Here is a 23093-nt window from a genome sequence, read left to right as displayed (position 1 = left end):
CCAAGTCTTTGAACAGCAGTTACATATTTTTTTAATGGCATTTCAGATACAGTGTAAATAAAATATCACTGTTCTCTGTAAGCATTATCTTTGCTTTTATCTTTGTCATGATATGCCCTTCTTCTTGTAGCCACTGACAAATCACCAGATCCCTTTTTTCCTGGCTGAGAGATTTGGAAGCCCACAATGGTAACTTCCGTGTAGGGGTTAATGACAATGGGAACCATAGATGGTTGGTTCAGGAATTGGTGGTGATAGGACAGACTCAGTGTGTGGCTTTTAAAAGCTCTAAACAGAAGCAGCTTAGTACTGTGGTTTGTTCAGCAGTAGTAACGGTGCAGAATGGAAGGAATCCACAAGTTGGGAGTCAGACCTGGATCCAGGAGGTGGATATGGAATCTAGATAGGAGTCACATTCCCAGAAAGCAAAGGTTGCTAAGAAACTCTGGCAGTGGATAGAACTTAGGGTGAATTTTAAAGTGGAGCTAGCTGTTTAAAGCCCAATTGTTATTAAATCAAATTAAAGTGAATAATGGTAATAGAATTGGTATTACCAACTTTTCTGTACAGAGCTTTATGTCTCCACATTAATAGGATAGGAGGTTGTTTCCATGCTTTGAATGGCTGGTTATACTCTTACCTAGTGGGGCTTTGACCAGGGTAAGAGTCACCACAAACATGTAACAGAAGGCTGAGAACCTAGAGTGATTCCCTTGCAAAAATTGTTACCTTATATTTCTTGATTTTAAGGCATTTGAGGGTAAAAGAATAAAATAGTGTGAATGGTGAAACTAGCCAGTGGGTCTTTCATTTATAAATTCAGTACATGTATTTATCCAACCTATATGTAGGTATTTACTATATCATAGGCCCTGTCCTAGGCGTTGGCAACTCAAAGGTGAATCTGATGCAGTCCCTAGGCCCTCTGGAGGATTATTATTTTGTCTTCTTCTCTTTGAGGGCTGCCTTTATTATACTTGTCTGTGACATACAGCTTTATCACCAATTCCTTTAGGATTCTCTTGAGCCTTTAAGATCTGATACTTGTATTTCATATCTAGCCAAATGAGTTTCCTGACTTTTATTTACTTCATTTTATTACTAGTCTGGGCTTATACTATGCCACTAATCAAGGCTTCATTTGCAAATTTAGCATCTTAAGGAAAGGGTACCCATGATTGAAGGTATGGATCTCATTGTGCACATGTACTCCAGACTGGCAGTTTGGAAATTTTCTGTCCTCCAAACTGGTCATCTGTATGTAGAACAGTCTGAAATCACATCACTACAGCTGGTACTCAGTGCTGATGATGGAAGGGAGCATCAGAATGGTAATAAAATATGATGTAATATAAGCACGAGATGACGGGTATTAAGAAGTTTGTATTCCAAAACGGTTGTCCTTTGATCTGAGGATTGATACTATTTGCCAAGTAAACTAACAGGCTTTTCTCTGCGGTTTTCTTATTCATTCTATCATGATTCTGACATCTCAGACCAGTCTTCCTAAAGCAGTGCCACTGTTTTATGTACAGGTAAGTAATTACTTAGGTGTTAGGTGCTAGAAGTCAGTAGTTTTAACAGTGTGATGTTTGCTAATATGTTAATTTAAAATAGGTGACTACATCTATACCAATTTGTAGTTAGGTGAACCACACCTAATGTAGATGGTGTTAACAGATTTTAGTCTATTGGCTTAAATTTGCCTAAAATTGACTATTCTGCTTATTGCCCGCAGTTTCTGCTCTTCGTACCCTACTGCCAGATTTGGAGAACCAGGCAAGAGATTCCTGTTGCCAGCCACCCACCACGCCATTCAGCCAGTGTTGTCTGTGTTTGCTTTTGCCAGAACTTTTTACATATGTGTCAGTAACACAGCATCTTGCTTTCCATATCCCCCCCGCAGAGTGGTTCTGCATTTATCACAGCACTCTTCCTTTTTAGATTTTGGGGAAGGGGGAATTGAGGGTGGGAGAGGATTGGAGAACTGTTTCATCTTGTAAAAAGTCATAAAATCCTTCTCAATTTCTATTAAATTCCTAGATCCTAAGGGAAGGGCAGGAGATGCCAGAGTTGAACAGCTTTTAGGGACTGAAGTCGCTGTGGACTCCATCAGGGTGCAGCCTCCTCCTGGTTTTGCAGCCGGCGATTTCATGTAGGATGTGCAAGTTAGGTGTCAGGATTTTTACCTTAAAACTGGAACGTAAGGAAGTTTTTGTCAGATTCAGAATCCATTATTTGTCTTGTCTTTATATGACAGAAAAAAGCTCTTTGGAAACATCTTGGCACTTTATTTTACTTGAACACAGCAGAGTTGTAGAAGTAGTGGGAAAGCCCACCTTTTTAGTGTTAGGAATTCCAAAAATGTAGGTGATAGATGTTTACAGATTGTAGATTGGTTTGCACTTGGGCTGGCTCTTCTGTTTCCTGTAGAATAAAGAATGCTGAGCCTGGATGATCATAAATATGTGATTTTCTTTTATTATTTTTCCCAAAGTAAAAACTCTGCTGAGGATTGTCTGTATTATAATTCTGTTAACATGTTTACTTTGTTTCCCTGCTGTCTTGGATAGCTACCAGATAGACTTTATGCCTTACTATAAATTATTCCAAAACAATTTTGTGTAACAATTCAGGATTCAGATGGAAGGCATTATGAAAATAGACAAAGAATTTAAACAGAATTACTTACAGTTATATATCCCTGAAGATTTTATCTATGTTTATCATAAGAATTACTTCATGAAATAGTTTGTTCCCTTGTTTGTAATGTTATCTGAAGGGTCCATCCATCTTTAAAAATGTGCTTAGCAGGTCTTCTTGACAGTTTTATCAAGCTGTTTTAATTGCTTCCTCTTCACCGGTGGATGGATCAAAACCATCCTCTGCTGTAGCCTGCTTTTTTTTTTTTCTTTTGCCATACGGGCTTTCTTTTTTTCCTTTTCTAGACTGTTGTACTTTATCTATGGAATATCCGTCTAACCTCTGCCCACTGTCTGAGTACCCCAAATAGAACATCTCCAAATCCCGACCTCTCACTTACGCTATTTTCATTTGTCTTTCATTTGCTCAAGGCAGCTCGATGTAGTGCTGAGAGCCGAGTCGGAATCCCAGAAATCCAATTCTTGTGCTTTGGAATAATTGTGAGCCTTTGGGCAATCACACTCCTCTGACCCTTAGTTTCCTTATCTTAAGATAAAAGGATTGCATTGCCTGAGCTTTAAATTCCCTCCCTGTTCCTTCAAACTTAGCCTGTCCAAAATAGAACTCATCCATCTCCTCTCCCAAAAGGTGGTTTTTGTCACTGTTCTGCAAATGAAGAAACTGAGACCCAGGGAGATTGAATAAATTGCACAAATCATACAATCCTTGTGTTCAGAACTTAGATATCTTCACTCCCTGGTCTACGGGTATTACTTTCCCCCCACAAAAAGGCATTAAAGTGTGACAAGTCAAAAGATCTTATGTTACTTGGCGAGGCCTGTTGAGAGTGAATGTGGAGTATTATTTGTTAAGCCCTTTGTCTTCCCCCATAAGGTTATAGCTTGAATTTTCAGGGCTCTGAACCTTGAGCTCTACTGTCAGGAGATTGGTTTCTTCAATCCTGTGTTCACTGGTGGGATCATTCCTGATCTGGGTCAGTTGACATGATGGCATATGGTCTAATGATAAAAAAGTACAGTCAGGTTTGACTTTGCAGTGTGATATTTGATATAGCTCTGGTAATGCCTGGCTTTCTTCTACTACTGACCTTAATAGTGATTCTTATTAAGCAAGTTGATTTTTATCACCAGATTAGGAATTAAAATGATTTTCTCTGATTGAAGAGAGCATTTTGAGATAAGTCAGTGATTCATAGAAAACAACGCAGGTTTTAAAATGAGGTACTTACTGGGGCATCTGGGTGCCTTAGTTGGTTAAGTGTTTGAGTCTTGGTTTCAGCTCAGGTCATGCTCATAGGATGGAGCCCTGCATCAGGCTACCCTGTCAGGGTGGAGTCTGCTGGAGAGTCTCTCTCCCTCCCCCTCTGCACCTCCTCTCTTTCTCCCCACTGCCCCTGTCCCTCCGCATGCATGGGTTCTCTCTCTCTTTCTCAAATAAATAAAATCTTAACAAAAAAATTAAAATAAGTTATGAGGTACTTACTATCTGTAGGAAGAAAACTTACACAAAAAAGATTTTCTTAGCACAATATACTTCATGGCTTAGCTGTGAATTAGATATTGATTTAATAAATAATGCTGATAATAAGTATATTGGGAAGCTAAGACTTCATCTTCCATAACAAGAAGTTATCTGTTTTTGTAAGTAAAGTTTTTTTGGAACACAGCCAGACCCATTCATTTGCATATTGTCTGTGGCTATTTTTGTGCTGCAGTGGCAGAATTGATTTGTTGCAACAGAGATTATATGGCTTGCAGAATGTAAAATATTTAGTATCTGGCCTTTAAAAATATTTGCCACCTCGTATTCCATAGGACGAAGCCAATAGAATAATGTTTAAACTATATTTTTCTTAAGATTTATTTATTTATTTATTTATTTATTTATTTATTTGAGAGAGAGAACATGAACAGGAGGGAGAGAGAATCTCAAGCAGACTGTGCTGAGCGCTGAGCCTGATGGGGCTCGATCTCATGACCCTGAGATCATGACCTGAGCTGAAATCAAGAGTTGGACGCTTAACCGACTGAGCCACCCAGGTGCTCCTAGAATAATGTTTAAAATTGGAAAAATCAGGGCGCTTGGGTGGCTCAGTCAGTTATAAGCATCTGCTTTCAGTTCGGGTCACGATCCCAGGGTTCTGGGCTCGGGCCCCACATCAGCCTTCCTGCTCAATGGGGAGCCTGCTTCTCCCTCTCCCGCTCCCCCTGCTTGTGCTCGCTCTCTTTCTCTCTGATAGATAAATCTTTTAAAAATAAATAAATAAATAAATAATCTAATAGTGGTATCAGCATATTTTGCAGAAATATTATGGAAAGGAGTAGAAGGAATGGCTAAAGATCAAATGATTTCCTCTGGGAAGAGTGAATCAGGAATGGGGATGAGTGGAGTCAGGGGAATACTACTTTTTTTTTTTTTTTTAAGATTTTACTTATTTATTTGAGAGAGAGTGAGAGAGAGTGTGTACAAGCTGGGGGAGTGGCAGAGGGAGAGGGAGATCAGGCTTCCCACTGAACAGGGAGCCTGATGTGGGGCCCGATCCCAGGACCCTGGGATCGTGACCTGAGCTGAAGGCAGACGCTTAACTGAGTGAGCCACCCAGGCACCCAGATGTTTTATTTTCAAGTAATCTGTACACCCAAAGTGGGACTTGAACTTAACAACCCTGAGATCAAGAGTCACATGCTCTACCGACTGAGCCAGCCAGTTCTCCAGGAATACTACTTTTTTGTGTTAAGCTTTAGGTTATTGAATTCTTTTTTTAAAAAGATTTTATTTATCTATTTTAGAGGGAGAGAGTGCGCCCGCACACGTGGTGGAAGGGGTAGAGGGAGAGAGAGAGAGAGAATCTCAAGCAGACTCCCCATTCAGCGTGGAGCCCAACCCAAGGCTTCATCTAATAACCTTGTGATTGTGACCTGAGCTGAAACCAAGAGTGGAACACTTAACCCACTGAGCCACCCAGGTGCCTCTAGATTATTGAATTCTTAAGCTAAGTACTTGTATTACTTTGAAAAAGTATGCATGAAGAATACTGAGAAATTTGATTGGACTGGGAGAACAGAATAAATAGGAAAGGAAAAAAAGAGCCCACCAATTATGATGAAGAAAGTAAGAACTCAAAGCCTTTTCTTTAGTTTTTCCATTTACTCACTCATTCCATAGATAATCATTCAGAAGTCCAAATAGTAAGCTTGATATGACAGAACAGAGTTCCTTCCCAGAGGATGCTTAGGCACTTAATAGCTGATGGCACCCGCAGACAGGGAAAACAGGAAGGGATGACATCATGGTGATATAGTTACTATAATTTAGTGCATTTCACAAGATGTTTTCAGGGTTTAGGGAAGTAAGGTTAGACATCCCCAAGAACGTGATACCAGAGCGGAGTTTTGAAGGATGAGACTGGAGAGGAAGGGCAGTGGAAGGATTTTCCAGATGGAGATGGAGGCATAGCCTGAACAAAGAGCTGAGCAAACAGGGCTGGCTTCAGAACGTGCAAGCGTTCAGAATAGTTGGATGAATGCGGGAAGATAATGTCAGAGCGGGAGATGAGGACCAGGGGCCAGATTGCTTATGCAGGGCCCTTTGCTGTGAGGAATTTGTATTTCTTTCTGAAGACACTACAGAGATACGATCTAATTTTCTTTACGCTTTAGGAAAACATACTCTTGGTGCAATGAGGGATGGGATGAAGGTAGGAGGCATGAAGAATAAAGGCACTTATTAGGAGGCTGTTAAAAAAAAAAGTTGAAAGAGTGGGAATAAATTAAAGTGGACTGGGGAAGAACCAAGGGATTCAGGAATTTTGAAGGAGTTAGGGAAAGGGAAGGAGTTAAGGATGACTGAATTCTGGGCTGGGAGGCAGATTGTAGGGACATTAGCTTCTGATGGGGGGGTATAGTAGCGGGTATATATGTGTGTAAAGGTAGTACAGAGTTTGATTTGGAAAGAGTTGCGAGTTTTTTGTGCAATCTGTGGAACACCTACTTGGAACTGGCCAGGATATGGTTGGCTGTGTCCATGTGGAAGTCAGGAGGAGGGCTTGGATTTGGGAATGTACAGTGGTCATGGTGTAGAGAGATGAAGTTTAGGAACAGAATAGAGAACTCAGCAAGCCAGTTACTAGCTAGTAACGGTGTTGAACCCTGGGGACACTGACATTTAATAGGCCTTATAATAGGAGAAGCTAAGGAGGAAGCTGAGCTTTGGAAGCCTGCAATCAGAGGGAAATCAGCAGAGCATGCCCTCCAAGAAACCAGTAAGGTGAGAATTTTAAGAGGAGGAAATGGTCCATGGTTTAAAATGCTGCAAGACAGTTAGAGTCTAAAAATGCCCATTGGATTTGCCTCCTAGGGAGTCATTGCTAAGACCAGCTTAGGGAAGTCATATGGGAAGAGAAGATACAGGTGTGTGGGGGATTTGTTAGTATAGTTACTACTCTAGGATCAAGTTTATCCTGTCTCTTTGTCAAGGAGAGAACTGTAGAAAGAGAGGATTAGTGATAAGGAACAGAAATGATTCTTCCATTCAGCAAACGTTTATTGAGCACCTGTTACAAGCCAAGTGCTTGCTGTTCCAGACTCGGAGTACAGCATGAACAAAACAAGGCTCACATTTGTGTGCATGTGTGCACATTGTCTCACGGGTAATACATCTATAATCAACTAGACATAATGTCAGGTAGTAACTAACAAGTTCCGGAAAGAAAACTAAAGTAGGGTACTAAGATAGAGAGTCAGGGGATGGGGGCAGTGGTGTGTTTCCTATGGAGTGGTTAGGGAGGACGTCCCTGACAAGGTGACATTTGAGGAGAGAGACCTGAATGAAATGAGGAAGGACAAACTGCTCTGGAATCCAGAGTCTGAGCTCAGGCGAGAAGTGGGAGAGGATGGATCCCACGTACTGAGGGAAGCGTTAGTTGTCCTCAAGAGAGAGCCACCTTGCTCTGACGCTGGAGGGAAGCCCATAAGGGCAGGCAACACCAGTGGCTGCCGTGTAACTCGTGTTCACTGTGTGACACACACTAGAGATTCTCATCCCTTTTAATCTTCCTGAGTCCCTATGAGGTAAGGATTGTCACCATTTTACAGGTGACAAAATAAAACTGGAAGAGGTTTTACCTGGCTCATCATGAGTAGAGCCTGGATTTACACTACTTTTTGGCACTTCACACTCTTGCTGTCGATTGCTCCAAGCCTAGTGACAGACAGATAAGTGTGTGCAGTTTGTGGAGGGTGGCAAAGTTGTGACGTGAGAAATTGAAGGGTGTCTCACCCATTGGACCCTCTTTGAGCTCCCTGGGTAAGGGGTGCTTGGACAGGGCTGTAAGGAAGGTGGCATTACCCAAGACCTGTCTGCCTTTTTCATAAACTCTTCCCAAGTGAGTCGTTGCCCATGCTCCGTTCCTTTCCGTTCTAAAATCCCACAGTGGGATTGCCTTATTTGCACTTGTGGTTGTCAAAGTGGTTCTTAGGAACTAGTCTCAGGGCTGAGGGTGGGCATAATTAGATTGTAAAAATACATATTCACTGTGGAAACTTTGAGGTGTATCTGATTTTTAAAGTTGCTTCCCATGTACTCTTTGCTCCAAAGGGCCTGATAGAGTTCAAGGGCTGGGAGCCTGTTACAGCAAAGGTCCTTGTTCTTCCTGCCATCAAATGTGTCTTGTGCTGTCCTTGTGAATATAAAGGACTGTGGTAGCAGTGTGCTGTATGTGCACTTGTCTGTGTCAAAACACATGTTCTTGAAATGAAATAGACCCCTGGGACTCAGCAAGGATTGTTGGGATGGCAGAATCTCAAGGTATAGTAAATATAAATAATTTGAATGAATGATAGAATAGCGTGTACCTGGTTTTTTTTTTTTTTTTTCAAGTGTCCGTAACACAGCACAAAGGAACTTGGAAATGGCACAGTCCCTCTTGCAGAGTTTTTGAACTGGAGAGAAATAGTAATAAAACAAAGTAGCTTTCAAAATGTTACTGCTGAAACCTGGCACCCATTTTTCTTTCTTTCTTTCTTTTTTTAAGATTTTATTTATTTATTTGACAGAGAGAGACACAGCGAAGAGAGGGAACACAAGCAGGGGGAGTGGGAGAGGGAGAAGCAGGCTTCCCGCTGAGCGGGGAGCCCGATGCGGGGCTCGATCCCAGGACGCTGGGATCATGACCTGAGCTGAAGGCAGACGCTTAACGACTGAGCCACCCAGGCGCCCCCTGGCACCCATTTTTCTTAACAGAAGCATTGTTAGTTGGGTGAGTGTAAGAAGGAATGGGAATTTTTATATTTGCTTTTTACATTATTAGCAACTTATCTTGTGAAGGTAGTTAAATGCTACGTTCGTACATAAGCACTGAAACAGTGAGGAAAGCAGGAGTCCCACCAGTTTTCTTATAATTCAGAACTCATACGCATCCCCCCCCCCCCCGTTGACGAATTTCCTGGTTTGCACACACAGGTGTTTTGGAATATGTCTGTATTCTCTAATTAAGTTGTGGGACCCTGAAGTTACTTTGTTCTTTATTGAGCCCAAAGGCTCTAATCACAGCTTTTGAGTTATGGCAGCACAACAACAGAAGCTGTAAAGCCATGTCTAGTATTTTGCAGAAGTACATGCTTTGGGTTATATTTGTCCATCCATTCCTGCTACATAAAACTTAGCCTTGCAAAAAGATTACATCGTTTTAATTTTATATTTTTTAAATGTGTGCCATAAAAGGGAGGTAAAAAAGTAGAGGTAACTTGAGGGAGTGCTTTGTAAATTATTAGATATTATTTGGAGAACTAAAAGTCAGTAAATGCTTATTGAACACCTACTGATGTTGTTGATGGTATCTGCCATTTTGTAGGGTGGCGACATGCTGGTGTGTAGCGATCCATCAGGGGGCTGTAAATGATTGCACAGTAATAATGTGAGGTTTGTCAAAGCTCGCTTCTAGTGAACGAGAGCAATTATTCTTTTTTCTTGTAAAGATTTTATTTATTTACTTGACAAAGAGACAGCGAGAGAGGGAACACAGGTGGGGGAGTGGGAGAGGGAGAAGCAGGCTTCCCGCTGAGCAGGGAGCCCGATGTGGGGCTCGATCCCAGGACCCTGGGATCATGACCGGAGCCGAAGGCAGCCGCTTAACGACTGAGCCACCCAGGCGCCCCGAGAGCAATTATTCTTACGGAGTAACATCATTCCCACTCAGATTTCACACCCACATTCTCTCTCTCTTTTTTAGAGGATGGGTTGGGGTTACTTCTGCAGCATGAATATCCGTAAAGGTGCCGGTAGTAGTATCTTATCTGTGAACAAACTGGCAGTGGGGAGATTTGGTTTAGAGTCCTTCACCACCTCTTTTTCTCCAAGCTTTCTCTTTGTTGGGTAATCCAATTCAAGCCATACTTGGGTGAGCCCACCTCTTCCCTAGTCTTTCCAGCTTGTGCTGTTCCTGCCTCTCTGATGTGCTCAGGTCCTGTGATGACACAGGCCCGACAGCTGGTGGGCCTGTGATCCTTGTGGTCTCCTCCATTGCCCGGGCTCCGCTGTGATAGGCATGTTCACACTGCCCACCTCCTCCTTGGGCTTCCTCCATTGCCCAGCTTTATTTCCTATGGGCGGATTTCTTGCGATGTATTCCTTAAAGTGGAATTGGCAGATAAAAGGACTCAACAGTTTATAGATCTAGTGGCACCTTGCCCGAGTGCTCTTCAGAAAGCTTGAAACAATTAGGGAAGTGCCATTAGCAATGATAAATTGGACCTGTTTTCCGCATGTTCCTGGCAGTGCTGTGGCCCTGCTTATGTGCATGCTAGTTTGTCATATTTAATCAGAAACTGTTCTTTGAAGGCTCTACTGCATTATACTTATTCTTTAGATATTAAAAAATAATTTTTATTGGCATTGGTGGGGTTTTCTGTATTTTTTTAAATGATTGATTTTCATTTTGTTGGGCAGAAGTTTGAGTACTTGTGTCCAATTATTGATAATATTCCTTTTTTATTAGCTGGAATTTATTTTTCCAGCTTCTTTCTTCATTTCAGAATGTGTGGCCATTGTGATGGCTGAGAATGTTGGTTTTCTAGGGTCTGATAATTTGAAGTTGACAGAAAAGGGAGATAAACTTGTACTAACATAATTTACCTAGAACTGATATTCATCATATTAGGGGTAAAATTCTTTTAACTGCCCTGATTAAGAGCGCTTACCATTTCTCTGGAATTCATGGTTTTCTTGAAGTGAATACTTGTTCCATCAAATGCTGATCCTCACAACAATTCTTAGAATCATCATTTCCAAAGACAATCTCTTCAGTAAATGGTGCTGGGAAAATCGGACAGCTGTATACAGAAGAATGAAACTCGACCATTCTCTAACACCATACACGAAGATAAACTCAAAATGGATGAAAGACCTCAATGTGAGACAGGAATCCATCAAAATCCTAGAGGAGAACATAGGCAGTAACCTCTTCGACATTGGCCACAGCAACTTCTTTCAAGATACATCTCCAAAGGCAAGTGAAACAAAAGCAAAAATGAACTTTTGGGACTTCATCAAGATAAAAGGCTTCTGCACAGCAAAGGAAACAGTCAGCAAAACAAAGAGGCAACCCACAGAATGGAAGAAGATATTTGCAAATGACACTACAGACAAAGGGCTGATATGCAAGATCTATAAAGAACTTCTCAAACTCAACACCGAAGAAACAAATAAGTCAAAAAATGGGCAGAAGACACAAACAGACACTTCTCCAAAGAAGACATACAAATGGCTAACAGACACATGAAAGAATGCTCATCCTCATTAGCCATCAGGGAAATTCAAATCAAAACCACATTGAGATACCACCTTACACCAGTTAGAATGGTAAAAATTCACAAGGCAAGAAACAACAAATGTTGGAGAGGTTGTGGAGAAAGGGGAACTCTTCTACACTGTTAGCAGGAATGCAAGTTGGTACAGCCACTTTGGGAAAACAGTGTGGAGGTTCCTCAAAAAATTAAAAATAGAGCTACCCTATGACCCAGCAACTGCACTACTGGGTATTTACCCCAAAGACATAGATATAGTGAAAAGAAGGGCCATATGCACCCCGCTGTTCACAGCAGCAATGTCCACAATAGCCAAACTGTGGAAAGAGCCGAGATGCCCTTCAACAGATGAATGGATAAAGAAGATGTGGTCCATATATACAGTGGAATATTACTCAGCCGTCAGAAAGGATGAATACCCAAGTTTTACATCAACATGGATGGGACTGGAGGAGATGATGCTAAGTGAAATAAGTCAAGCAGAGAAAGTCAATTATCATATGGTTTCACTTATTTCTCGAACATAAGGAATAGCATGGAGGACATTAGGAGAAGGAAGGGAAAAATGAAGGGGGGGTGGAATCAGAGGGAGAGATGAACCATGAGAGACTATGGACTCTGAGAAACAAACTGAGAGGGGAGAGGGGATGGGGGATGGGTTAGCCCAGTGATGGGTATTAAGGAGGGCACGTACTGCATGGAGCACTGGGTGCTACATGAAAACAGTGAATCATGGATCACTACATCAAAAACTAATGATGTACTGTATGGTGACTAACAAAACAAAACAAAACAAAATAAAGTAATCATCATTTCCTAACTTTCCCTTTTCCTGATTTGGCCGATTCTTCTCTGCTGTCTTCCCTTTCTCCCTGACTCTGCCCACTTTGCAGCTTGTTAGCTCCTTGGATGCAATTTTGTTTGTGAACAGCAGTGTCCTCGTAGCATTTTATGGTTCTTCTTACAGGAAATCCCTCTGACTCTTGGAGGAAAAAACCTAAGTGGACAGACATTAAACTGATACACTGTAATTGTGGCCCCCAGAATGCTTGGAATCACAAATCCTTCATTTTTCTCAGTTTGCATCAAACATCATGAACTCACTTAAAAAACAATCCATCACACTTGAATCTTAAAGTTCTGCTTACTGCCTACACATCATGTTCATTGGGATATAAGAAAAAATTATGAACATAAGGATAATTATGTGCCTCCGGGATGGTTTCCTGAGGGAGTGGTGTTCTGTAGCTCTGTGGGATGTCCAGGAAATCAGAGTACACAATAAACACGAGGCGGTGTCTACATCGGGCTAGAACTGGAAGCTGATATTCTAGGATCCCTCCCTTGTTTTTCTATGAGGAAGGTGAGAGCTTTAGACCTGAGGTAGTACTACCAGTTAGTGATTCAGGCAGCCCCACATTCCAGATTTCTTAGACTAGGGTTCTTCCTGGTTCCTGGGATGCCCCAAAGCACTTCTGGACCTCTAGAGCCAGGCTCTTATTGCTGTGGTGCTCAAAAGTCATTTACGAGAAAAAGTTCAGTGTCATCATGGGCGTTATGGTTGGGGCAGAGATGGGGGCTTAAATCTGGGTACAGTAAAATCAGTCATTCCAGATATTGGAATAGAACTTATTTTGTCAAATAACATATGCACATGGTTTAAAACATCAAATAATATAAGGGGGCATATGATGAAATGCAGGACTGACCTGTCCTGTCTCACACCAGCTTCCCTCTCTGGCCTTCAAGAGAACTACTTTTAACTCTCTGAGCTCTCTTTTTTTTTTTTTTTTACTCTTTATATATTTCTGTTTCTTGATTTATCAGTTGTGACATGATTTATTGACTTCCTTCCAGAAGAAATGAAGACTTATTTTTACCTCCTCTCTTCCATTCCTCTCAGTATAGGCACATCATTATTTTAGGTATCTCTTTTAGTTTACTTTGTAATTTAATACACCAGCATGTGTTATAACTTATTTTATCTTCAAAGATAGTGTCTTTTTGACTCCACCCATCTGAAGCAATACATTAGGGTTCAGGATAGGGTTAGGTAGGGTTAAGACCATACTCTGGGAAGGATGCCTGGGTGGCTCAGTCGGTTAAGCGTCTGCCTTTGCCTCAGGTCATGATCTCAGGGTCCTGGGATCGAGTCCCACATCAGGCTCCTTGCTCAGCGGGGAGCCTGCTTCTCCCTCTGCCTGCCACTTCCCCTACTTGTGTTCTCTCTCTCTCTCTGTCAAATAAATAAATAGAATCTTAAAAAAAAAAAAAAAAAGACCATACTCTGGGGGCTGGCTATTGACTGTTGCATGATTGTAAATGTTCTGTAGAAGCAACCTCTATTCTGTGTTTTCCTCATGTGTCAGTTAATCCTGAGGTGACCTTAAATGTTTTATTTTGGATTTTACCATAATCTTTGCCCCCCCCTTTTTTTATGTTTTACAGGTATAAGTATCTTCCTTCAATAGATGATAATGAAAATACAAAAGAAAGAGAAGCAGGTAAGTGACCACATATCTAAGCAAATGCACCCAGCAGATGCTCCCTGGTGCTCCTTCACCACGAACAGTTGCTGGCACTTAGGGCGTGTCTCTCAGCCTCTGTCATTACCCTGCTGCTGCTTTTCCCCGTTCTCCACACGGTCACCGACAGCTCTGTTCTGAATGACCTGACCTGTACTTATGATCAGCTCAGCTCCATATAGGAATAAGTGTAATGAAAACTGTAAGTCAAAGTATTACTCAAAATTAGCTGTGTGGAAGAGAAATCTTTCTTCCCCTGGAACAGCTTTCCGAGATGTGGTCAATTCTTTATAGTTTATGTATTTATCATTTTGGATGTTTGGTTAATTTAAAAGCATTCTCATTTAGAAAATTCATGCTCATAATGACCTGGGGAAGTTTCCTCCTAGACAAAATAGTGGACTGATTGGAAGGATGTGAACACCAACTATTTGGCATTTGATTTCTTGAAGGGGAGGAGAACTGATAAAAACATTTGGCCTGCGTGACCCATCCTGCCAAAATCTTTTCCTTGGTTGATACTTCTGTGTTCAGATGGCTCCATATTCAAAGGAACCCAGAGACCCCGACCAATGTGGCTCAGGGAGGAGAGAAGGGGGACCTGCTTCCGTCTCTTGGAAACAGGCTATCTTTGATGGGCTGGTTTTCCTTTTACAGAATTGAATGACAGTCCGGAAACTGGGGATATCTGAGCTACTGCCCTTCACTGAGACCCTATGCAAAGAGGTTGGGTGGGATCAGCCACTTTGCTCTCTGCTTCTAGGGAGCAGTGCCTAGTCAGATAAAGGGTGACCTAGGGATATGGTTACAAGGATTATTCTCTGTTCTGTCCTAGTGGATAGGTCCTTGTGAAACCAAAACAGATTGTTTTGGGAAATAATTGACTCATCTGCTGCCAGTTCTTAACAGGAAGAGCCATGACTAAACACTCTCCCCACACTGATTTCTTTCTATCCTGGCTCTCTAGCGTCATCAGCTGGTAGACAAACACTACAGCGAATGCAGTTCCATCTGCCAGGAATTTATCCTATGGAGATCCTCAGACAAGTGTCAACTGGGTGAACAAAGGTTTTCACTGCTGCTTTGTTTATAGCAGCAAATATGGAAAGGAACCTATGTGTCCATCAAAAAGGGACTATTTATATCATAGCATATCCACCTAGTGGAATATTAAAATCTGTTAAAAAGAACACATTACTAAAGAGAACACCAGGCCTTCAAAACTGTCATCATTTATGATACATGGGCAGGTTTATATTTCTTAAAACATTCTGCATATTTAATGTTTTAAACATTCTTTAAGGTAAGCTTTTATTTTAGTAAAAACACTTTTTTTTTTTTTTTTTTTTTTTAAGTAATCTGTACACCCATCGTGGGGCTTGAACTCACGACTCCTAGATCAAGAGTCTCATGCTTGACCAACTAAGCCAGCCAGGTGCCCCTCTCCCGAAGAAAACTCTTTACCAGAATTACACCACCGTGAATTTACATTTCTTTCTCTTGAGATTTTACTGGTTCATATTAAGACCTTAGTCTGTCAGCCAGCTATTGCACAGCCTCAGTTAAGTGAGTTTTCGTTTAGACTGTAATATTGACGAACAGGGTGGGGTTTCTCCTTAAAAGTTAGTATTAGCTATGGTAGGGGAGCAAGTTAATTAAGTGGAGTCACTTTCAGGAGGAGTTGTTCCTGCTTCTCTTCCAGGTACAGGTCATAGACCATACTGATGACTGAACTGCAGGGCATGAAAATAGAAACTTATATTCATGCCAAAGCAATCCATAGGTACCAGGATTGAGCGTATGTGTAGAGTTCATTGCCTGACGGAGATTTTGGTAGAATAGGATTGAAACTACCACATCACTGTGTAATTTTGGACAAGCTCAGCCTGTTTTTCTATCACTTGAATGGGAGCAATCATACATTTTTCACGAGGTAACTGGATTAAATGGGGTAGCTTATCAAGCACTTGGCATTCAGTGTGTCAGTGGCAAGGAAATCATCCAGTAGAATGAGAAAATTATGATGATCAGACTTTGTCCTTACCCTTACCGTGTTTCTGAGGTGTTAGAAGTAACAGCAAATAAAATGCCCATGCTTTAAAAACCCTCATTCCTATGAATTCATTTTTCCTCTTCTCTGGAGGAGGAAAACATGTAAAATGTGTTCCGATCTTGAAAAATCCTCATTTCCTTGTCTAAAATTTTATCAAGGTAAATTAAACTGAGATGAAAGATTTTACAAGTTAATCAGAACTTAGTAATAAATAATCATACTTCTTATTAACTAGAAAGGGCATACCAGGAGTAGTGTGCCGAGGACAAAGGATTTAGAGATTGACTGTGTTGCCTAAAGAAGTGTTGCAAGAAAAATAGACTTTAATAAAACATTTAAAAATGAGTCACTCGGGTGCTTTTATCTATATAAAAAAATAAACAGCTTCTACTAAGAAATATATACATTGCAATCCCTAAGAAGGCTAAACAGTGTTAGGCAGAAGAACATTTTGCTAGAGAAACAAAATGTGAACTCTCATCCCTGAAAACCGTTGTAGCACTCCTGATGTGTAGTACAGCCAGAACGTCTTCGCAAGGTGAAGATCTGTAGTTCACGTTAGTGGTAACAAACCTATGGTAAGGAAGTACTGATTTTTATTCATCCCAGCTCCTTGCATGACACTGAGAGAAGTACAAAATATGGTTAATATTATTTGATATATGATATGGATAAGAGGGTTTTTGGTGCACATATCCAATGTAGAGGAGAGTTCATGAGCACGAGTACAACAGGAATAGGTAATACTGTGAGTAGGATTAAAACCTGGAGCCGTGACCAGGAGGTTAACCCAGACTTGCAGTAATTAGGAGAGAACCTTCTCGCCAAACCCCATAACCAGAAGTCAGATCAGTAGAGGCCCTCATTCTGAGACTTCTAGAAAATGAAACGGTGCGGCGGGAAGCGTTTTCTTCAGATATATGGTGGAAATCTCAAAGACCTTCGGATTATTAGACCCTGTTTCCTTTTCTAGAGTGAATATGGATATAATTTATTTACTAAACAAATATTTGTTGAGTTTTTCCAGCTGTTTTCCAGTTATTCATTAAAAAATATTTGAGGGTCTGCTTGGGGCCAGCTACAAAATTGACTAAAAGTTAGGTTTTCTTTTCTTAAGAAAGTTTAGTCTGGTTACAAACAGGCGGTTACAGTAGGGGTGGCATAGGTCTCAAAAGAGTCAGGGTTCTGCATTGAGGGTGGAGGAGTGATGCTTTGGAACTGGAGAGTATGGAGGTTTGGGGCATGTCAGCCCCACCAAAGAATCTGAGAATGTTTTATTTTATTCATTTGACAGAGAGGGAGAGAGAGAGCGAGCAAAAGCAGGGGGAAAGGCAGGCAGAGGGAGAGCGTTAGGGAGAAGCAAGATGGATCCCTGCTGAGCAGGGAGCCTGATGCATTACTTGATCCCAGGACCCTGAGATCATGACCTGAGCCGAAGGCAGACGCTTAACTGACTGAGCCACCCAGGCGCCCCCCGAGAGTGTTTTAAAGAGATGGTGTCTTCTGGGTAGAGCCAGGTTTAGTTAGGTTGTTTCTGAGGATCCAGGAGGAAAGCTTGGGAGGAAAGAGAGTAGTAGTATATGGTTGGGTTTGGGAAGGTGAAGTATATGATAGTAAAGGAGAGTGGAAAGGCCTGGAGTGTGGAGTGCTAAATTTTGAGTGGTGACCAAAGATAACCTAAGATAAGAGGCATGGTGGATTGGGGTGCCTGGGTGGCTCAGTTGGGTAAGCATCTAATTTTTGATTTTGGCTCAGGCCATGGTCTCCAGGTCATGAGATCGAGCCCTGCATTGGTCTCTGCACTCAGTGCAGAGTCTGCTTGAGATTCTCTCTCCCTTCTGTCCCTCCCCCCTAACCCCTGCTCGCACTCTCTCTCTAAATAAATAAAATCTTAAAAAAAAAAAATGAAGCATGGTGGATTTAGCTGGCCATCAGATTCCCAAATGAATTGGTCCCAGCTGTGCTGTACTGGGGGAAGGTGAGAACTCCCATCCCTAAGATGGTGTGTACCACCAATATAGATCACCAAATAATGACCCACAATAGTGAAAGAGGACCAGAATAGTGAAAGAGGAATAGCAAAGTTGATCATATGGATGAATAAATAATTCATTTTTTAGACTTTTCAGCATCACACTGCAGAGGGTCTTAAGAGTTAATACCAGTCAGACCTTCCATTTGGCAGTCATTGGAAGGCCTTTTCAACATGCCTAAAGAGGGAGTGTTAGTAAATTGCTTAGCAGGACCAAGATTTTAAACAGCCTCACCCTGGAGTCATGTTTCAAAAGGACTTAAAATGGACCTTACCCAAATTCTCCCTCCTCTGAAGAAAGAAAAGAAATCTGAGCATTGAATGCTTTTCTCTATCTTTTGACGTACCTTGACAGATTTTTTTGTTGTCCTGATTCGTTCTGTGTTCTGAAACATACTTGAGAAGCCTGAACACAATGATGAGGATGGTAAAAGGACGTTGACTCATTTTATGTGAAGTGTGATGGATGAAACTAGGATTATGTAGCCTAGAGAAGGGAAGGTTTAAAAGCATCCTGTGAAGAAAAGAAATTAAATGTATCTGTTGCTGGACCTGTGGATGTGAATGGTCACATGGGAAGCATTACTGGAGGGCAGGCAAGGTACTTATAAAGTATTGTTTTCTCTCTCCTTACCCTTCCTTGTCTGCATCTAAATTTAATAATCTACCTGAGCCCAGTTTTTGTTACTGCCTGGAATTAACAAGGTTTAGATTGACTTTGCAGATCTGGAGAAGTTAAATCTCTGAGACTCTTGAAATATCGTAAGAGAAAAGTGCCCCCCACTCCCTGGTTTTAAATGCAAAAATGTGATAATAGAGGTGGGGACTAAGAATGACAGATTCTAGGACTTTGACAAGAAGGAGTTTGAAGTTTGCAAATCTGTCCACCACTCTTCAGTCTTAATTTACCAGGTTCTCAGCAGCATTTGATGCCTGTAATCATTCTGTCTTGAAGTGCTCTCATCTTCTGGCTTCTGTGATACCACACTTTCCTACTTTTTTCCCTACTACATCACTGACCTGATTCCTCTTTCTCACCCTCTTCTGTAGGTTCTTCCTCTGGGGACCCTTAATATTAGTGCTTGTCAGGTTTTGGTCCTGTTCTTCTTCCCTCTTTGTCCATTCTTCCTGGGCAGTCTGATTCATTCTTGTAGAAATGTCTTTCAGAAGGGGTGCCTGGGTGGCTCAGACAGTTAAGTGTCTGCCTTCAGCTCAGGTCATGATCCCAGAGTCCTGGAATTGAGCCCCGACATCAGGCTCGCTGCTAGGCAGGGAGTCTGCTTCTCCCTCTCCCTCTGTCCCTGCTCATGCTCTCTCTGTCTCTCTCCCCCCCCTCCTCATAAATAAATAAATAAACAAACAAGCAAACAAATAAATAAAATCTTTTAAAAAAGCAAGGGAAAGAAATATCTTTTGGAAAGTATGCCCAAGAGCCTCTTGGACACCTCTACTTACATTATCCTTAGATGCCTTGAAACTGACCTCTCCTCCTCCTGGTGCTAACCGCCTCTGACTACATGAGGAGCCACATCAGGGTCAGAACGCTTGCTCTGTCATCCAGAGCACAGGACTCCTGGGTAAAGAGGGATTGAATATTCTAAATGGAGGAGGGAACACTAAAGGGACACACACACAGTTGGCCATTGTTCCTGGGTCTTGCTCACCCAGCACAGCTTGCTTGCCAAATGACTGAGCCCAGTACAATGGCAATAAGAAAGGCGAGGAAATGTGGGTTTTCACTTTTAGTCTATCCCATGGTCAGATAACTGTAGGAAATATTCTTTCAGAAGAAAGTGAAGGTGAAAGAATAAGACAATCCTAATTTTAGTTGGAAAATAACTTTTACCACCTGAAAATGTCTGCTTCAGGGGCGCCTGGGTGGCTCAGTCGTTAAGCGTCTGCCTTCGGCTCAGATCATGATCCCAGGGTCCTGGGATCGAGCCCTGCATCGGGCTCCCTGCTCGGCAGGAAGCCTGCTTCTCCCTCTCCCACTCCCCCTGCTTGTGTTCCTGCTTTCGCTGTGTCTCTCTCTGTCAAATAAATAAAGTCTTAAAAAAAAAAAAGAAAATGTCTGCTTCACCTGAAAATGTCTGCAAATAGACATTTTCATTTATATTTCATATTATTCATATTATTTCATTAATAGTGGATCTTATTTTCATTTTTATCATTTGGACTTTAAAAAAAGTCAGAAGGTTTCAGATTTAGATAAGCTATTCTACTCATTTTTATTTTTTTTATTTTAAAGATTTTATTTATTTATTTGACAGACAGAGACAGCGAGAGAGGGAACACAAGCAGGGGGAGTGGGAGAGGGAGAAGCAGGCTTCCCGCCGAGCAGGGAGCCCCGCCTTGATCCCAGGACCCTGGGATCATGATCTGAGCCGAAGGCAGACGCTTAACGACTGAGCCACCCAGGCACCCTCTACTCATTTTTATGTTGAGCTAATTTCTTGACCTTAAGTAAGTAAGTCTAAGCATAGAACATTTTCATCTTCCTGCTGGAGAAAATGGAAGACTGTGAGGCAGACAGCAGGAGGAGCTGGGCCTTGCTCACCACAGGGCCAAAGATGCACCGAAGCGCTTTGGGATGGAGGGCGTGCGGGGGACCTTTCCGACCTGAGGGCGACAAGCACTCTCTTTGCCCAGCACTCAGTCAAACGTGATCGTGGTGCTGGTGCCTCTCATATTCTACCTTTGATTCCTGAATCATGGTAATTTGGAGGAGTATGAATTGCCTGGCAAAAAAGCTTTTCCTGTTCATTATTAAAGTCTTTAAGATTTTTCTATTACATCTATGTGAAAATATTTTTATTACAAGTATTGCAAAAGTAATATCCTTGATACTAAAAATGTAGATGTCTATGTAGAAAAACAACCAAATTTGCACAGCCTCAGGTGATGACTGCTAACTTCTTGTCGATTTTCTTCCAGTCTTTCTTCTATACACAGGAATTTGTTGTCATTTTTGTTTACATGTACACTTTTATAGACTTTTTTCTGTTTTTCAAATTGAAAATACTTATTTCATTCAATAACCGTATGAGTTTTACCATAAGCCACAAAGATTGGGGAATACCTCAGTCACTGCCTTCTGAAGCTTATATTCTAGTCCTGGGAGACAGATGGAAACAAATAATAACTTTCAGAAAGTTACAAAGAGAGAAGTGAATGTTACCTACAGTCCTATCACCCAGACATAATGATGGTTAACATCTGGTATGTGTCCTAAATTTATTTTAAAAAACTAGTGTTGAAAAATAGCATTTTTAAAAAACAAAAATAAGATTAGACCATAGATTTTTTTTCCACTTTCCAGTATGTTGTGGACTTTTTTTTTATGTTAACTAAAGCTTTGTAATTAATAATAATAATATGTAATACAACACAAAAATATAACAATGGCTGCATGATACTCTTCCCATATAATGGATGTGCTATTAATTTAAACATTTTACTAAAGGTTGACAAATAGATTATTTAGTTTTTTTCCCCTCTATTAGAAATTATGTATCAGATATTCTAAGCCTTTGGAGAACGTAAATGTTTCCTTAATTTCTGTTGTAAGAGAGAAATCGCTCAGTTTAAAAGCATATCCGTAATTAAAATTTTGGTATTGTTGCTATACTCCCCTACAAAAGGCTTTTTAATAGTTGATGGAGCTGTCAGCAATGTCCGAGAGGACCATTTTCAATCTATCCTTATATTGGATTTTTAAAAATTGAGATATAATTCACATTCTGTAAATTCTATTATACTTTTAAGTTGTGTAGTTCAGTGGTTTTTAGTATAGTCACAAGATTGTATAAAGATCACCACTATTTGATTCCAGAACATTTTCATCACCCCCAAAAGAAACTATATGCCCATTAGCAGACACTCCTCATTTCCTCTTCCCTCAGGCCCAGGCAACCACTAATTTACTTCTCTCTATGGATATGCCTATTCCGGGCATTTCCTATAAATGGAATTATACAATATGTAGTCTTTCGTACCTGGCTTCTTTCACTTAGCATAATGTTTTCGAGGTCTATCCATGTTGTACCATGGGTGATTTTCTTAATTAGAGTCTGTTTTGACTTTCAAGTACTTTCCTTGGACGTCCCTCTGTTTGGGAACCATTGACCTAGGCCATCATCGCTCCATTAGTTCTTAATGGAGGTCAGTCCTCTACAACTGACCCAGATCCAGTTTATCTGGATTCATATCTTTAAGTGTCTTTTCTGGGAATATCATAGGTTGCTAATTTTGAGTCAGAGAAGTGGGTTTTATTGCTAACAGTGCGGTTTATGAGCGAGTGTTTTTGAGTGTTTTTATCAGTTGGCCTCTCTATTTCATCCTGTGTTCTAGGTGCTTGTCTCTGTTTAGTAAATTGTCAATATAATGTAAAATATTGCTGGTACTGTAGTCCACCATCGCCAGTCTGTTCCCTTCAGGACCATTTTCAAAGTGGTGATTTACTGTCCTTCTTGGTAGAGGCTGAAAACAGTCTATGAAGGCTCTTTGCCTCTTCTCCATTGATCTTGAGACACATGGAAGAAATATTTTTTGTCACATTTTTAATCATCAGCAGATATCTTTTCCAAGCCCTCCAACAAGATGCCTTAAAAATAAAAACATTTCTGGTGGATTATTGACTTTGGGGATTTAATTTTATTTTTTCAATACTAATATCTTCCTCTTGGGATACTTCTCCCTTTTTAACATTGACTAATTGTGTTGCATTTCTTCGGGTTCCCTTCTTCCTGTAGGACGTCCCCGCTCTGCCACTCTTTAGGAATATAATCTTTTTTTTTTTTAAGATTTTATTTATGTATTTGAGAGAGCGAGAATGAGAGAGAGAGAGAGAGCACATGAGAGGGGGGAGGGTCAGAGGGAGAAGCAGACTCCCCGCTGAGCAGGGCGCCCGATGCGGGACTCGATCCCAGGACTCCAGGATCATGACCCGAGCCGAAGGCAGTCGCTTAACCAGCTGAGCCACCCAGGCGCCCTAGGAATATAATCTTTTTTAAAAAATA

General features: G+C 41.1%; 1 protein-coding gene across 3 annotated transcripts in view; it reads left to right on the top strand.

The window, feature by feature from the left end:
- CHD6 (chromodomain helicase DNA binding protein 6) overlaps positions 1 to 23093 on the top strand; it is a 192517-nt gene that overhangs the window by 35850 nt on the left and 133574 nt on the right. For all 3 annotated transcript variants that reach the window (XM_028121909.2, XM_028121911.2, XM_028121910.2), the window contains exon 2: positions 13914 to 13969. In XM_028121909.2, coding sequence (XP_027977710.1) covers positions 13937 to 13969 — 33 coding nt within the window. In that variant the 5' untranslated portion in view covers positions 13914 to 13936. The remainder of the gene's footprint in view (positions 1 to 13913; positions 13970 to 23093) is intronic.

The sequence above is a fragment of the Eumetopias jubatus genome, unplaced genomic scaffold, assembly GCF_037043125.1.
Source record: "Eumetopias jubatus isolate StellerSeaLion01/CBP00866 unplaced genomic scaffold, mEumJub1_p1.0 scaffold_9, whole genome shotgun sequence".
Taxonomy (NCBI): domain Eukaryota; kingdom Metazoa; phylum Chordata; class Mammalia; order Carnivora; family Otariidae; genus Eumetopias; species Eumetopias jubatus.
The sequence above is the reverse complement of the archived record's forward strand: the minus strand, read 5'-3'. Positions and strand labels throughout refer to the sequence as shown.